Source organism: Gymnodraco acuticeps, unplaced genomic scaffold, assembly GCF_902827175.1.
Source record: "Gymnodraco acuticeps unplaced genomic scaffold, fGymAcu1.1, whole genome shotgun sequence".
In the NCBI taxonomy this organism is placed as follows: domain Eukaryota; kingdom Metazoa; phylum Chordata; class Actinopteri; order Perciformes; family Bathydraconidae; genus Gymnodraco; species Gymnodraco acuticeps.
The window spans coordinates 2,841,618-2,858,461 of NW_022992265.1; the positions used below are offsets into that span (position 1 = coordinate 2,841,618).

At 41.4% G+C, this 16,844-nt stretch overlaps 1 protein-coding gene across 1 annotated transcript in view; it reads left to right on the plus strand.

The window, feature by feature from the left end:
* Positions 1–2,417: 2,417 nt before the first annotated feature.
* Positions 2,418–16,844, plus strand: part of frem2b (FRAS1 related extracellular matrix 2b) — a 58,004-nt gene continuing 43,577 nt past the window's right edge. The window contains 3 exon segments of the mRNA XM_034207118.1: positions 2,418–4,602; positions 4,605–7,427; positions 8,455–8,544. Coding sequence (XP_034063009.1) covers positions 2,418–4,602; positions 4,605–7,427; positions 8,455–8,544 — 5,098 coding nt within the window.

Below are 16,844 nucleotides of genomic sequence, written 5' to 3' on the forward strand. Positions count from 1 at the left end.
GCCTTTCAGTGTTTGGCCTGTCAGTGTGTTTGAGAAGAGACGGCATTAAGCAGGGAGGAATAGAAAGTTAGCCTTCCTGTTAATAACAGAGAAATCTGGATATTCTGAGATTATGGATTCATGTAATGTAAATAATATATGTTATTGTCTTCCATTCTTAAACTGTCATTAGAGTTATTACAAAGCAGAACACAGATGGCTTCTATTCGTAACAGACACAAAGAAAGCAAAAACCGATGAGCTTCTGAACAAACAGCCCTGAATATGTTGTGCTTGGGAGTGAGTACACATTGAAATGGATGAGCATCCTGAAAGCATACATGTATTGTTGTTCTGATAAAAATTAATAAAAGAGCTGAGCTGCAATATTTTCAGCCTAAACCTCTAACCCACAACATGTATCTTTGCACCCGATTAAAACAATTGGCACATCAGGAGTAGAATTGGCATCCTCACTTCCTTTATAGACCAACAGTTCTAGCTTCTAAGAAGGATTGGTCACTTACAATACATTTGATATAGATGTGATTTGACGGAATATCATCAAACTTCCCTTCACCTCAAAAATAAGCCTGAAGGTTTGGGTATGATTCAATTCCCTCTCTGCCATGGCTGCTGTCAAAAAATTCTATTCATCTTCTTTTTCATTTTCTCTTGTAACTAGGAGCTGTCAAGGCCTGGGGGCTTTGCCTTACAGTTTGCTTGGCTGTATTTATAATTGGACCCTGTCAACAGTGTCCAGTGCAACTCAACTGCACAGTTTGTTTTGGCAGCTATGTGTACCCATTTCAACACATACCGGCTGTGAGGCGGTTTATATGTCATTAATGTGCAACAATAGGTAGGTGCAGACACAATGGAGTCACCATTTATTTGTGGATGGAATGAAAAGCATCTCACAGTGATCAGAGGGGACTGAGCACAGTTGAAGTCAGTTTTTTCCAGGCAACAGGGCCTTGGGGTTGCTTCACATTGACATAGGAGCATTGCTATGTTTGTACATCTAATATAAGGCTGTAGGGTAAATCAAACATGCATAACAGCTGTGTCTGTAGCTATGCACAAGGCATACCACTGTTGAGTTTAATGTTAATGGGAAAACATTACAAACACCATAGTGAAGCCTGCTAAGACTATTACTTTACATGGTCAACATTTTCAGAGACCCATTATAACCAATTTTATCTAACTTTACATGGCAAAGATAAACAAACTTTTTAACCTCCCATGCTGTGCTGCACAATGTCTGTGTGTGTGTGTCCTGTTAATAAACACCAGTTATCCACATGAGCAGCGCGGAGAGATCATGACTGGATCATGACTGGGCTTGTCAGAAGTCAGAGGAGAATGTTCTGCTGGGGGAAGCGGCTCACACCTGGAGGACCTGGGTGATGAGGAGGCAGCTTAGCAGGAAATAGGACAATTCAACTGCATGACTCAAATACATAGATTCTTGACTCATGCTTTAAGAGTGCATTGTGGGTTACTTTACAGGGTGAAAGCTGTCAAGAGGAGTAGCTCTATTGTGGCTATATTGGCTGCAATTGCATGACAATGATAGTCAACAGTGTGTAGTGCCTTCACTCAACTCTGTTGTGATGACTATGTAGGCTACATACCATGTCACCCATCACACCTTCACAATCTGCTTCATGGGATGTTACTTAACATACAGCAATATACTGCAGGAGCACTGAGCATGCAATGTCATGCAATCGGTGTTTATCAGTGACAAGAAGGTAGGGAATTTGCATAGAATCGAGGGAGGTATGTGATTTATGCTGCTAATGAAGGGTGTGTGAAGGATCCTCCCTCCTCAGCAGTGGCAACCACGAGAGGGAGACAAAGCTTTTCTCCAGATTGTCAGTGAAGACTTTTATACAGCTGTGGGCTACTTCTTATATTCCCTCATTGTTAGGAATAGTCTGAAGTGATTGAATAGCTCTGATTCAATAGACTACAATATATTTCAAAGACAATGCGTGTAAAATGAAGTACTTTGATCATAATATAACTACTGGTCATACATATCAATCTTGCATTATGCTCAAAGATCGCCTATTTGATTTATTGTTCTAACCATATCCAACCTGACGAGGTCCAGCCCACGCGGCATCGTTTTGTCTTTCTAGAATGACACAAACCACGTCCATTTAAAACCTGGCAAATGCATTCCCAGAGATATTAACCAATCGGCTGAGGGGAGGGCGTAACTCTCCTTACTCCAGCAAAGCAGGAGTATGAAGTTTATGTTATCAGTGTACAGCTGCTGTGTGAGAGAATGGTGCACCTTAGTGTCCGTAGGTGCGTGATATTATCCGACTCTGGTTTTATATTCTTGCAACTTTAACGCTACTTAGTTTACGAGGGTGTATGCACAAAGTTCAACGTGTCTCCTTTGCGGTTCCACAATACAAATGGCTTGGATTATTTTCCCGCATCTGCACGGGACTGGCGCTGCTTTTGTTCTGCTTGCGGTGATTCTGACAGGTGATGCAGTTTCGCAGGTTTTTGACAGCTATGGATTATCATACGCCTTGAGGTCTGAGCTGTCAGAGGACACGATATTGGTTGCCAATAATGGGATCCGCGTGCCTTTCGGGAGATCAGTTTTCATTGATCCCATCAACGATTTGGTTATACAAGTTCAGCCAGGCGATAGATGCAGCATAACGGTTCTGGACAATGATCCCTTGTCTCAAAGGCCTGGACACCTGTCTCCGAAAAAGTTTCCGTGTGAATTTGGCCCCAACGACGTGAAGTATTCTCACTTTGGCTCCAGGAGTCCTCCGGGGGATAGAGTGAGATTACAACTCAGGTATGACACCCAAACGGATACGATTATAATACCTTTTATGATGGAGGTGGAAGTCATTTTCACACAGCTGGAAGTGCTTACCAAAAACATGCCACTTACTGTCGAGAAACTGCTTGGCACGAGTAACCCCATCGATAGAAGAATTTTAGAATTCACCTATGATAAAAGTACAGCACAATGCAAAATAGGCTCTCTCTTCAGTGGCAGCGTGCTCCCCAGGTACGGGAAACTTGTGGATGAGGACAGCCTTGGAACAATGTTGGACTGTGATGAATTTATTCAAATGAACATCCGTTATCAGCATACTTTTGCTTTGAAGTCACCAAACAGAGATTACATTCCAATGCTTGTGGAGTTACATGATAAGGAAGGCAATTTGCTAAAGCAGGAATTGTTCCAAATTTTGGTAAGGATTAAAGAGGGAGAGGATAACAGTGCTCCTAAACCCAGCTTTGTTGCAATGATGATGATGGAAGTAGACCAATTTGTAATGACAGCAATAACTATGGATATGCTGGCTGCAGAGGATGTAGAGTCTAATTCTGATGAATTAATTTTTAACATCACTTCCACCCTGTCCTTTGAGGAAGGCTACATAGTGAGCACTGATGATAGGAATTTACCAATAACCTCATTTTACCAAGGAGACCTCAAAGACTTGAAAATTGCCTATAAACCCCCTGCTGTGGATTCAGACACTGAGCGGATTTTCCAGATTGAGTTTGAGGTTGTGGACACAGAGGGGGCTGTGTCAGACCCTTTTGCTTTCATGATTGTTGTTAAGCCTATGAACACGTTGGCCCCTGTGGTGACTAGGAATACTGGCCAGTTACTGTATGAGGGTCAATCCAGGCCTCTGTCCAGTTCACAGAGTCTACAAATCAGTGATGAGGACGGTTTGGACAAAGTCAAAATCACTGTTATTGATGGGCTGAGGCATGGAGAATTGAGTGTTCTTGGCTTGAGGAGGAAATTCTTCACCCCGGCTGACCTCGATGCTGGATTGGTCATTTATCAACATGATGGCAGTGACACATACAGTGATAATATAATTTTCAGAATGACAGATGGCAAAAATGAGGTTGAGTTTCTGTTTCCCATCACTGTCGTGCCAACTGATGACGAGCCTCCCATAATCAATGCCAACACTGGGTTGGTTTTATTTAAAAACCAAATGATGCCAATCTCCTCACTCATGCTCAGTGCAGCAGACATTGACTCAGAAGATTCTTCAATAAAATTCACAATAGAGCCTCCCTTTTCCACAATTGGACAGGTGATGCTGCGTCAGTCTGAGGCCCCAGAGGACCCATCAGACTGGAAGTTTAATACAGAGGATGAATTGTATGAGAAAGTAATAAGTGAATGGCTGCAGCAGGATATTACCGATGGAAAACTGTTTTACAAGCACATTGGGCCTCACAGTGCTAGCACAGTTATGGATCAGTTTGTGTTTAGAGTTCAAGATGACAATGACCCACCAAACCAATCTGGAGACAGCTCATTTATTATCAAAATTCTCCCCGTTGACGACGTCGCACCTGAACTGTACCCCGGCACAACTCTGCAAATGACTGTGCACGAGTATCAGCTTACTTACTTAAGAAAGAAATTCCTCCGTTACACTGACCTGGACTCAGAGGATCGGGATCTCAGATACACAGTCATCCAGCCACCGACGGATACTGATGAGAATAGTCCTGTTGTATTGGGAACTTTGGTATTAACGGAAAATCCGAACACTGTAGTCACAATTTTCACTCAGGCACAAATTAACCACCATAAATAGCTTACAAACCGCCTGATTTAGAGCTTGGAATCACCAGTCATGTTTTGCAGTTTCAGTATACTGTGGAGGATGTTTCTGGAAATGTTGTAGAAGACGTTTTCACTATATTTTTAAAGCCTGTAGACAACAATCCCCCTCAAATAACCAACTCTGGATTTACTGTGCTTGAACGCGGCACACATATCATTACTAGTGCTGAGCTGGACACCTCAGACACAGACACAGACAGCAAACAGATATCTTTCACTATTACTCAGCCTCCATTGCATGGCCAGATTCAGTTCACATTCACTGACATGACAAAAGGGGACACTTTCAGCATAGAGGATATTGGAAATGACAGGATTTCATACATCCATAATGGAGATGAATCAACAGTTGATTCAATACAAATAGATGTCAGTGATGGTGTCCACATTGTCCCAATTACTATAAGGATTATTGTGAAGCCGATTGATGATGAAACTCCAACTATCAATCTCCCAGCTGGCACACTTGGTTCTTACATAGATGTACTGGAAAATGGAGCAACGGAAATCACAAGTAATGTAATTCAGGGAAGAGATGAGGACACGGATGACCTCCGCTTGACCTTCATTGTGGAAGACCCACCATCATTAGGTGAAATTCTGGTGAAAGGTGTACCCTCTAGCACATTCACCCAATCTGATATTATTAACGGCTTTGTGGTCTATGCTCATACCAGTGGGGAGATAGGCTTGACCACAAGGGAGGACATTTTTAATCTCACTTTGACAGACATGTCTGATGAGTGGACTGTAGGAGGAAATAAGATCACCGGTGTCAGAGTGCATGTAACTATTCTTCCCCTGGACAGCCAAGCTCCAGAGGTCTTTGTGGGGCCAATTTTCACTGTTGTTGAGGGAGAGAAGAATGTAATTCAAGTTGTTCATATAAGTGCTGATGATGCAGACACCTCCAACGATGACCTCCTTTGTACAATCATTGTACAGACGACTTCAGGATATGTGGAAAATATCTCCCCTTCCCCAGGTTCAGAGAAATCCAGGTCTGGGACTGCAATCAGTGCTTTCACCATCAAGGACATCAGACAGAATCACATTTACTATGTTCAAAGCATTCACAAAGGAGTTGAGCCAGTGGAGGACAGGTTTACGTTCAGATGCTCTGATGGCATCAATTTCTCTGAAAGGCACTTTTTCCCCATCTCAATAATCCCCTCTAATGATGAAAAGCCCGAGATTTACATGAGAGAGTTTGTAGTTATGGAGGGCATGAACATAGTCATTGACACTCCCATTCTGAATGGTGCTGATGCAGATCTTCCTTTGGATCAGTTAACATTCATCATTACCAAAACCCCCAAGCACGGATTTATCCTCAATCAGCTCACTACTGGAACCATCCCTGTCTCTAACTTCACCTTGGATCAGATCAGGGAGGCCTCTAGCATTGTGTATGAGCACGATGACTCAGAGAGCACAGAGGACAGCTTTGATATTGTGCTCACAGACGGAAAGTTCAGTGTAGAGAAAACTATAATAGTTATGATTATCCCTGTGGACGACGAGACCCCGAGGATGGCAATAAATGATGGCCTTGAAATTGAGATAGGGGATGTGAGAGTCATAAACAGCAATGTTTTAAAAGCTACCGATCTGGACTCAGAGGATGACATGCTAACTTATATTATTCGCTATGGGCCTGGCCAGGGATATTTACAGATGGCAACACCTTTTGGCACATTGCAAAATATCACAGTTGGAATGAACTTTACACAGAATGAAATTGATCAGGGTTTAATTGTATACATCCATAATGGGCAAGAGGGGATTCGAGACCTCATCAAATTTGATGTGACGGATGGCATCAACCCTTTGATTGACAGATACTTTTATGTCACAGTGGGTGGCATTGACATGGTTTTCCCAGATGTTATCAGTAAAGGTGTATCCCTTAAAGAGGGTGGGAGGGTTTCTCTGACAACAGACCTGCTTAGTACCAGTGACCTCAACAGCCCAGATGAACACTTGGTTTTTACAATCACCCGAGCTCCCATGAGAGGACACCTTGAGTGCACAGACACACCTGGGATGCCCATCTCATCCTTTACACAGCTCCAGCTGGCTGGCAACAAAGTCTACTACATCCATACCTCTGACGATGAAGTGAAGATGGATAGCTTTGAATTTGAAGTGACTGATGGCTATAACCCTGTGTTCCGCACTTTTCGCATCTCCATCACTGATGTGGACAACAAAAAGCCTGTGGTGACAATACACGGCCTGGTGGTAACTGAGGGGGAGAACAAACTTATCACGCCTTTTGAGCTTACAGTGGAGGACAGAGACACCTTTGACCACTTGTTGAAGTTCACAGTCACTCAAATCCCAGTTCATGGTCGCCTGCTCTTTAACAACACCCGGCCTGTCACCTCTTTCACAAAGCAGGACCTGAATGAGAACAGGATCAGCTACAAGCATGATGGCACAGAGAGTGCAGAGGATAGTTTCTCCTTTACTGTAACTGATGGCACCCATACAGACTTCTTCATCTTCCCCGACACAGTTTTTGAGACTCGAAAGCCCCAAATGATGAAGATAACAGTCCTCCCCGTGGATAATGGAGTACCGCAGATTGTGGTGAACAAGGGTGCCCCAACATTGCGGGTTCTGGAGACTGGTCACCTGGGGTTTGTGATCACCAGTAAGACCCTTAGAGCAGAGGACAGAGGCAGCATCCAAAAATCTGTGACCTTTAGGATTACTATCGCCCCAGAACACGGCTACCTGATCAACCTTGGCAAGGGAAATGCCACTATCTCCATCTTCTCGCAAGGTAAGAGAGATGCATTTCAAAACTGTTTTGAAATCTTGTGACAATCTGTTAGTTTTGTAACATACTGAATTAATTCACATTTTTAATTCACTAGAGCCCATTTTAAAACTCAAATGTACTCCCCTGTGAAGCCTGAAAAATGCTGAGTTCAAACATAAGGTTTTTGTTTTCACTCAAGAGACTGCCTATTTACAGAGATGAAATATGCGTGTGCCTAAGGCTGAACAGATCTCACTAAAAGAGTGCATTTTTCAAACACTGCTTAATGTGTTTCACTTTGGGATAGAATTGATGGTGATTTGTACACTACCAGAGTTATATATTCTAACATAGAAGGCAGGTGGTAGCCTGGCTCAAAGCCGACCACTGGTTTTGCAAACATGACTACAACAGTTAAATAAACCAGAGGGTTTTGTAAAGCTTGGTATGCTAAATATCAGGGAAACAGCATCAGTGTTTAGTTCAATATCCATGTAATCCCTGCTTCAATTTACCAAGTCACTGTGAGATGCTTTCCCCACGAGGCCTGTTCAATATCTCAAGAGTTCTCACTAGAATAAACAGACGGTAAATAAAAGGCACTCTCTATTGGGCATTTTGAAATCCTGGCTATGCATTTTAATGCATCGGTCCTTTTAGGGGGAAATATTTTGATATCAAATATTAAAGACATCGTGTTAACTTCACAATCTTCCAGATCCAGAGCAAAAAAGAACCATGTCTATCACAACGATGGCAAACTGACTGCTGTGACTTCTCTCCAACAATCAAACTACATGTTATGTTCTGTGTCATAGATATAAAGCCTGTGTTACCAAGCAGTTTCTCCATCCCGACACTATGCAGTGGGCACATTTCTTCATATAGCCTCAGCCTGCTTATAGCAGGGATCACAAGTATTAATTGGCAAATAGTCTGTCAGGAACATATTGGACATATTTTCCCACTTGCCATTTCAGCCAATTAACTAATGTGAACCTTCTTCAGCAGAAGCATGGATATTTATGCAAATGTTTCTCTTTTTCAGCTGAAATTAACGACATGAACATATGCTATGTTCTGAGAGATGGTGACAATGCTACAAATGACATCTTCTATTTCTCCATCGAAGACAGCGGTAAGTTACATATCCCAAACATGCCCTCTTGAAATTATATTCTGAAAAGCTCACATTGAGATGCTGACTTTTGAGGCTGTAATATAGATTTTTGTATTCACTGTCTCATGTTTAACTTTAAGAAAACAAATGTTATAAGGGAAATATAATATCAAAGGGAAAGATACAGATAAAGGCTAGAGTATGCAAAATGACTAAGCAAAATATGTGTGCACAGTAGGTAGAAATCGCCGAACAACAATTTCACAGTGCCCTAAAATGATGAAAGCAAAATGTAATATTTATATATAACTTTGTGTATGTCAAGCTTTGATGATTTCCATTCATCTAATGACTTGGCCAAACAAATCTGAATGCCAGAGCTTCCATGCTTGTTTACTTTTAATCCGAACGTTAGTATGACTGCAGTATCTTTAGGTAGCTCAGTTTTATACCACTTTACCCATGATCACCCATGATTTCCATGCAAGGACCTCCTCTTTTGGAAATTAATGAATGATTTATCAAGTCAATAATTAGTAAAACAATTAACAAAGACCTTCCTTCCACTGTAGATATGTAATCAGTGAATGGTTTGAGGCAATCATGCCGGTGTTGCCGATTAGAAGCAGTGTGCCTGACAGTGTGTCCTTTCTGCTACCCTTCAGCTGTGATGAGTGAGCACAAAGCACCTCTCTAATAGGGGCCCTCTTTTCCCACAAGCACCTCAGTGGGCCTCCGTTCACATTTTCTCATCTCTCCAGTCGGGACTAATCTGTAGCTTCAGTTGAATAATAGACAGGTTAACATCAATGCCAACAGGTAGATGGCATGCTAATGAGTGATGACTAAAATGCAGAGGACAACTCCTTATCAGGAGGTGATACTGAATGGAAGTGCTTCACCTGAGCTGCTGGCAAAAGCCAAGCAGAGCTCTTTTGTTGTTGTGCGAGGTTCAGTTGGTCCCTTTATTATTGTCTCAATCGGGGTATTTGTCATGGATCTCTCCGGACTTCCCTCCCTCTGTCACATTCTTTCTCTTTCTAGCTTTCTCTATGCTTGATGACATACTTGCATCCCATACTGGTAGTTTATCTTTCAAACCTGGCAATTAAAAGGTAATGTATAAGATTGAGTTCTGGGAAATGGCAGTTTAATTAAAAAAAAGATATGTCTTTTTTTGTTCTTGGTCATGTCCTGAAACAAAACATGAAATTGCAATGGTCGGACACATCACATATCTTTAAAATGTTATTCTGTGGCATGGGTGTTGTGCTTTACAGTGGCATCTAAATGGCTTGACAAATTGATAAAGAGTTATGTTGGAAGACCTTCCATAAGGGATTCGACACATACTGCACTGCAGCTCGTGAGGCAGTCAGTGACATTTTTTTTAATAATAAGATTTAAGCTGTGCTGGTGGCTGCCCTAAATCCTCAGACAGAGCCTCCAGCTCTTTGAACAGTCGTGTAGGAGAGGAGCTGAACGGTGTACACCGGCACACAGCTGCAGTATGTCATGTTCAGCAGGGGAAAACATTCCCCTCCTCACATCAAGTTCATTGGGAAATTGAAACTGCACTTTGCAAACATGTTTGGTGTGAAAAGTTACTTTTCATTTCGCAGCTGCTCAGTGGGAATCCAGAAGCTTTGACTAACAGCTGTGATGAACCATGAATGTGCGCACGGTTCTCAGTATATAAAGGACTGCTTATTAATATTTGTAAATCAAAGTTCCAGCCAATGTATGTAGTTTTATGGTGGTAGTCATTGTGTAAAAAGTACATTTATACAACCCCAATAGAAAGGATTGAACATAGGGTTGTAACTAGTGATTATTCTGTTTATAAACAGCGTAACTTAAGTAGCTGGAAAATGTCCTACTAAGCACAATCATTTTCAGTTTATCCTCACCTCTTCCCCAAATAAAGTGCAACTGGCTCCCGTTACAGGGTAGGACACTAATTTACTAATGAATAGTGCCAAGCCATTCATCAGGCTCAATTGAAATATTATACCAGTGGCTGCTTTAGCTGTTGGAGCTGAGATCATAGCTTCTGTGATAGATGGATTCTGGGCTCTCTTAAATTGAGTTCCTTTTGGCAGCGATGTATCTGCTGCTTGATGTGTCATTTAAACTTGGAGTGTTCAGAGCCAAAATGATAATCTACTGTACGTTGGACTAGCCAAACTCCTCTTCACTTTTGGCATAGTAAATATTCGATGCAAACATCGCACAACAAAACACTTTTCACTTTAAATATTTGTGATTTATGATAAAATAGAATTGACTAAAAAGGATGATAAACTCTACTTACATGTCTTGTTGAGTGATATAAATTATGTTTTGAAATCAAGAGTAAAAGTTGCTGTTTCACTTTATTAACTTGCCTTGGCAAATAAGTCACTTATTTGCTGTATTTCGTGGGCCTTGAGCCCTCGTCTCGTGTCCTAAGCATTTGGGTGCATTCAGGTGAGCTTACCTGAGCACACACAAGCCCCGGCATTCCCAGTCAATTGTTTGTGAAGCAGAAGCCCTGTCTACCTCCCACCAGTCAGTCAGCATCAGGGATGTTCCTACTGACAGACACACTGCTGTGGCCTTTGTTTTTCATTCCAGGCACTCACTACCGTCTCGTTTTTTTCTTCTACTGAGCTACAAAGAGGCAGCAAAAGAACATTGATTGTTCAGTCCATTAATGTGCTACTTATGAAGGTCAAACTCCCCAGCTATGTTCAAAGTTTCCTTGTGTTTCTCAAATAAATACGATTTAAAGATAGATCGGTAAATTGCCTTGCAATGTTTTGCTCACATGGCAGCCCCTGCAAGTTTGCAGCGCCCTCCTAAACATGCCTGTTTTGTTTGTTATTTCTGCCTCGTGAGTACCTCAACCTAATAAATCCTCTGAACCGTTACAGCCTGCAGTAACATCTGCCAAGTTGATCTTATACGTCTTCCATGTTATCGGTGTATAATCGCTTGTGACAGTGAGTGCATACTTGAATCCATCTCCCTTGACTCTCCTCCTGTGTAATCCCAGGTTAGGCAGGATTATCTTCCTCCCCATAGCGTGCTAGCAAAACAAAAGTAAGGGGGAACATGAACTCACATGCAGTTGTGAGGGTAATATAGACTTTGTGTATGCTATAATATCCGCACCACAGTGCATGTGATGACACTGCAGTTTATCTCTGTGTTTCTATCCTGTTATTAATGGAAATGTCTCCCCTACACTTTTCTTGGGGGTTATAACTTTTTGCTGTCCTTGGAACCTATAGTGTGTGAATTATATGCGTAATAATAATAATAAATAATATATAATATTTTTATAGCGCCTTTCAGGAAACCCAAGGTCGCTTTACAAGTCGGGTAGGGGGGGGGGGGAGTAGGGGAAAAAAGGCAGACAGGTTAAGGGGGTGGGGGGGGAAGTAGCGGAAAAATAAACCTATTAAACTAACTATACAGTGGCGAAAGCCTTGGTAAAAAGGTGCGTAAGATTCAACAAATTACATAGTTGGACGAGTTGTTTCGTTTTTAAAGGATTTTTGGGGCGTTTTCTCTCACAGTCCATCTGCGCTGCAACTCATAAAATGTTAGGTAGTCATTTTATTGTTACGGAAAAATAGTTTGTGATAAAAATCCTGGAAGTTTATTAAAGGAACAATTTCTCGGAAATAGCTGCTTTACATTGAGTATTTAGGTGAATTGTTTTCAGTGAAGAGTCATTTGCATGCCCTCATGTCCTCAGTCGCTATCTTGCTTGAGTTTTTTATGTCCAGTGTATATTTGAGTTAAATGTGAAATGTTTATTACCCAGCTCCAGTCTTTCTTTTCAACACAACCCAAAGAGTTGCACATGTTTGATGTGTTTGAAGAAGTAAAAGCATATCTGCATAGTGCTGCATCAAATAAGTGAATTACCTCAGTCATTAGTGAGGTTTTCTCTTTTTATTATTAAGTATGCAATACATTAGCCAATGGAAGGGTTTTCTGTCTCTTCCCTGGGTCAAGAGTGCTGTTTACTGCTTAATAGTCAGGAAGACACATTTTACTTTTTGGGATTAGCCAGAACAGAATAAGAGAGAACCCTTAATGTAATAATGATACATACTGATTTAGTGGAGCAACAACCTCTTGTGTTTTTAAGGGATTGTATATAGGAAGTGGGTGATACATGGCTATAGTTGTTTTAGACCCTTTGACATGATGTGCCTTGTCTTCTCTCTGGGAAAGGGAAGCCCTGCTACATTAGCCCCTTTCTCTGTGATAATTTGCTGCTAAATGCAGTGTGTGGAGCCAAGGTTAACAAAGAAAAAGGCAAATTCCCAAAAGTTTAGAAACCCGGCCCAGGCATGTTCCCTGGATGATGACATGTGTCGTCATACCTGCCTCAGGATATTAGTCTAGCAGGAAAGCGGTTGTTCAAGCAATGAGTGTATAGAAAATACCTATTTTGTGGAAAAAGCTTGTAGGCTGAAGTTTGTTGTCGCCTTGTCGGGTTTGTGATTTGACACTCAGGAGTCTTATCTACTTCAGGAAACCCATGAAGACATATGCAAAATACAAAGAGCTTTCTAACACTGCCAACAGGAGAAGAAAAAAAACTATTTTCATATCTCTTCAAATCTTCAATGAAAGCAAATATAAAATCCCTGTCTCTGTGTGAGCAGTCCATTTGTATTGCATTTAATTGTGACTGTCACATGTCGAGCAATTTAATTAGACTGTGGTTTTCACAAAACTGATATTGCCAGAAAACAGCAGGAACTCAGAGAGTCTATCAAGCCATAATCACTGCTGTGACATCTTTTTTCCCCCAGTAACAGAGTTTCTGTTCAATTTCACAAAATCACTCTGGAAAATGTGTTTTTGGCCCCTGAATCCCAGCAGTGGGCCTGAGATCTTCCTCAAGGCCCTGCGGCACCATAAGTCTCTGGCAGCTGGGCTGAGGCTGTAGTGTCACAGCACTCTCTGTCTTAGCCTGGGTTTCACTGGAGCCCAAATGAGGGGTACTGTAGATCTCCTTTGTAGGCACTTTTTATGCACACGCATTCCTACACACGCACACCATTGCCTACACAAATCAGCCCCCATTTATCTATCTCGGGACCAGCTGCCTGATCCCATAATCAGAGATGAAGCTAGCACCGCTCAAATGTTGCATCAAGATGCTTGGCATCAGCTACAGTTTAATTGATAACTACTTTGTCTTTGATTTCAAGCTGTTGTCTTTCTTGATTAAACTGCTATGATGTAGGCCAGGGGGGAAAAACAGCTTCTATCATTTTGATACAATCATTTCAGTATGCCAAGAAAATATATACAGTAGAGGGGAATTGAAAATGTTACACAGTTTGAAGGAACCTCTCTTGAGAAGGTTCACATTTTAAATGATCCCTGTGGACATGGTTGGAGTGTGTCTTGAGAGTAACAAGGCTCTCATCTCATAAAAGGTGCTGATGAAATCCTTTGGGGATTCTGTGTGTGGATCAAGCTCACACTCACCACCACCACCTGCTGCTGCTGCTATCCTCCATAAGTGGAGACTGATAGGCAGGATATGAGAAGTCATCTCGTTGAGAAGTGGGAGGGGAGCGCAGTCAGAAGAGATGAAAGATAGAAGAGCTCTGTTGGTCCCAGTAATGGTGGGGGCTAGGCTTCAAGCGGCTTCCTGTCGCCTGTAGCAAAGGCATGAATGTGCTGATGTGCAGTTCACTCTCTAAACACCGCCTGTGTTGACAAGTTGTGATGGCTCTAATTTATTTGGTGAGCCCTGTGGGTGTGCACTCTCATCTAAATGTTGTCACGTCCACTTTCTGGAAAAAGGGGAGGCCAATAGAGACTGAGATGGATATTATTTAGATATTTCACACAGACTTGAGTACTCTATGGTAAATATAGAGTAAACATATTTTGATGGATTTTGACTGCTTAAACAGACATAAATAACAACTTCAAAACATGTCTGAAACAACCAGGCAAATGTCCAGAGCTCAGATAAACCCTTCCCCCATGTAGAATAGTGAGGAATGTCTTGCGGCCTGAAATTAACTAGACCATGCCTGGGCTTATCTTGGTTTTCCAGGACACGGGCTTGATTGAAGAGTTACATATTAGCAAGTAAATGGGAATAGGGAAACAAAGATAGGCCACAGGGTGCAGGTCTAGACCGCTGGGTTTTCTGATACGGCCGTCACATTTAGCTCCTTTAATCCCTAAGTAATTGGCAGAAGCTATTACACTTTCCCCAAATGTGTACTGTAATACTTTAAAGGTTATCACTGGTCAATAAGTCATATGTAAACCTTTTTTCTCTCCAAGCTCTTTGTGTTTCATTACAGGGAGGGAACACTTAATGCTATTGAGGCCTTTGTGAAACCCTTGGGATAGCAGCTTAAGCTTTAATTCACAGTTAATTTAACTTCTGAAGAGGGTTGATCACTTTTAAAGGGCATTCAGTGTGTTAAAAAGTCCCAAATATAGCTGTAGGCCTCAATGTAACTGCTGCACGCCTCTCCTTTTTATTATTTCTATTTGACATTAAGCTTTTGTCCTTCAGATGTAGTTGTCTGTGTCTTTGAAATAGAATCATCAAACCATATTACTTTAGCATTCCTCCAGCGTCTGGGTGTTGTGCTCCTTACACCAGGTCCTGCATCTGTGAACACCATTGTCTCTGAATGGCAGCCCAACATAGAGAGCAGCTTCTTGTAGCGTTTTATTGTTGAGAGTTGAGACACATTTGGTACAGTTCTGTGGACATTTTATAAAGTGTTCGGTTTGTTTTTAAACGATCATAGTTACCGGTTCCATATAAAATAGATCTGCTTACTTAACTGACATTCTATATTTAAGCAATAGCTCACGACAGGCCTGAAGTGAGCTATTGCTTTTATAAAATGGTTACCAAGTGTGGCAATATGAAAAAAAATACACTCTAATTTAAATAGTTTTTATTAGTAAATAATGATGTTCAAAATTCTGCACAAAACATAGTGCGAGGTGGTTGCTATGCAACAACACTAACAGCTAGCGAACATATTAGAGAGCCTTGATCGATTATTTGGCTATTTATTTACATACATTTGTATGTTGCCGTTTATTGTGCAACCACTGAAAAACTGTCCAGCATCAGTAGAATGGCTTACGTGGTTACTTGTTGAGGTTGACTAGGCTGTTGCTTGGCGTTGCGAGAATATTGCTCCACTTTCTCCGGTCCGCGAGATTCGGCTTCCAGTAGCTCTGGAGAGAGCTTTCGCACCTGTGGCCACTAACGGTTATAATTTCTCTGCTTTGTTTCAAGACCCGCATCAGAAAGCTTTTGAATGGTGGTACTTTTCCAGTTGGTCTACCTGCTCTTCACGTAGCTCTGCATGTCGTCGTTTAGGTGCTTTTTTCTCTGGAGATAGGCACTGCTCAATCCACTCCTCCATAGTAAGGCCACCCCGGAGGTCGAAAGTTAACCTTAAAGGGATAGTGGAAATCCGCGAATTTTGGGTTTAACTTATGTATTTTTATAAAAAATAAGCATAATAAACAATTTTTTTTAATTTCATGCGCCTAGTTTCATTTTATTTTCAATTTTACTGCGCCCTCTCAATGAAACGAAATACTTCGGGAATCGTCGGGAATCTTCGGGTGATGACGAGAGCATAGGAAGACGGGCACAAACAATGGCGGACATTCAATAGCATTTGCATGTGAATAGCCGACCTTTATTATGGTGAATAGATGTGTCAATACTTTATACCGAGTATATTGCCATAAATATGATGATTGATTATCAGTAAAACATTCTACGTGACACAACGACATTGGATTAACCTTGAGATGCGTTTTTATTCCGTTGAACACAACTTTTGATCACAAATCAAAAAAGGTAAGACATAATTATTGAGGATAATATTTTTGGAACCGGATGTTGTTTACTTTCTCTTTTCTGGCTGATAGCTCCAGGAATTCGAGGTCTTACAGTGATGACATTACATGTGTGGAATCTGTGGAGTCTCAGCTTTAAATCGTATATCTTGTTTGTGCAGTTAAGATAGTAATAAGGGCATTTCTACCGTGTGTTGTGTGTAAAAAAGCGTTAGCATTAGTTAGCATTGTTTCGCTCTATGCTAATTCAAAGGCTTGGTATTACTCTTGTGTTTTTTCTAGCTAACAATTGTTCTTATTGTCAGTTAGCGGAGTTTCTTACCTTTAAAAGGGTATGAAACATTAATAGTTTCATAAATGTTAAGAAGCCCTGAGACATGTGAGAGAAAAAACTGTGGGAGGGGTCCACTGGGGGGACCTTCGGGCTTAACTGGTTAACAATG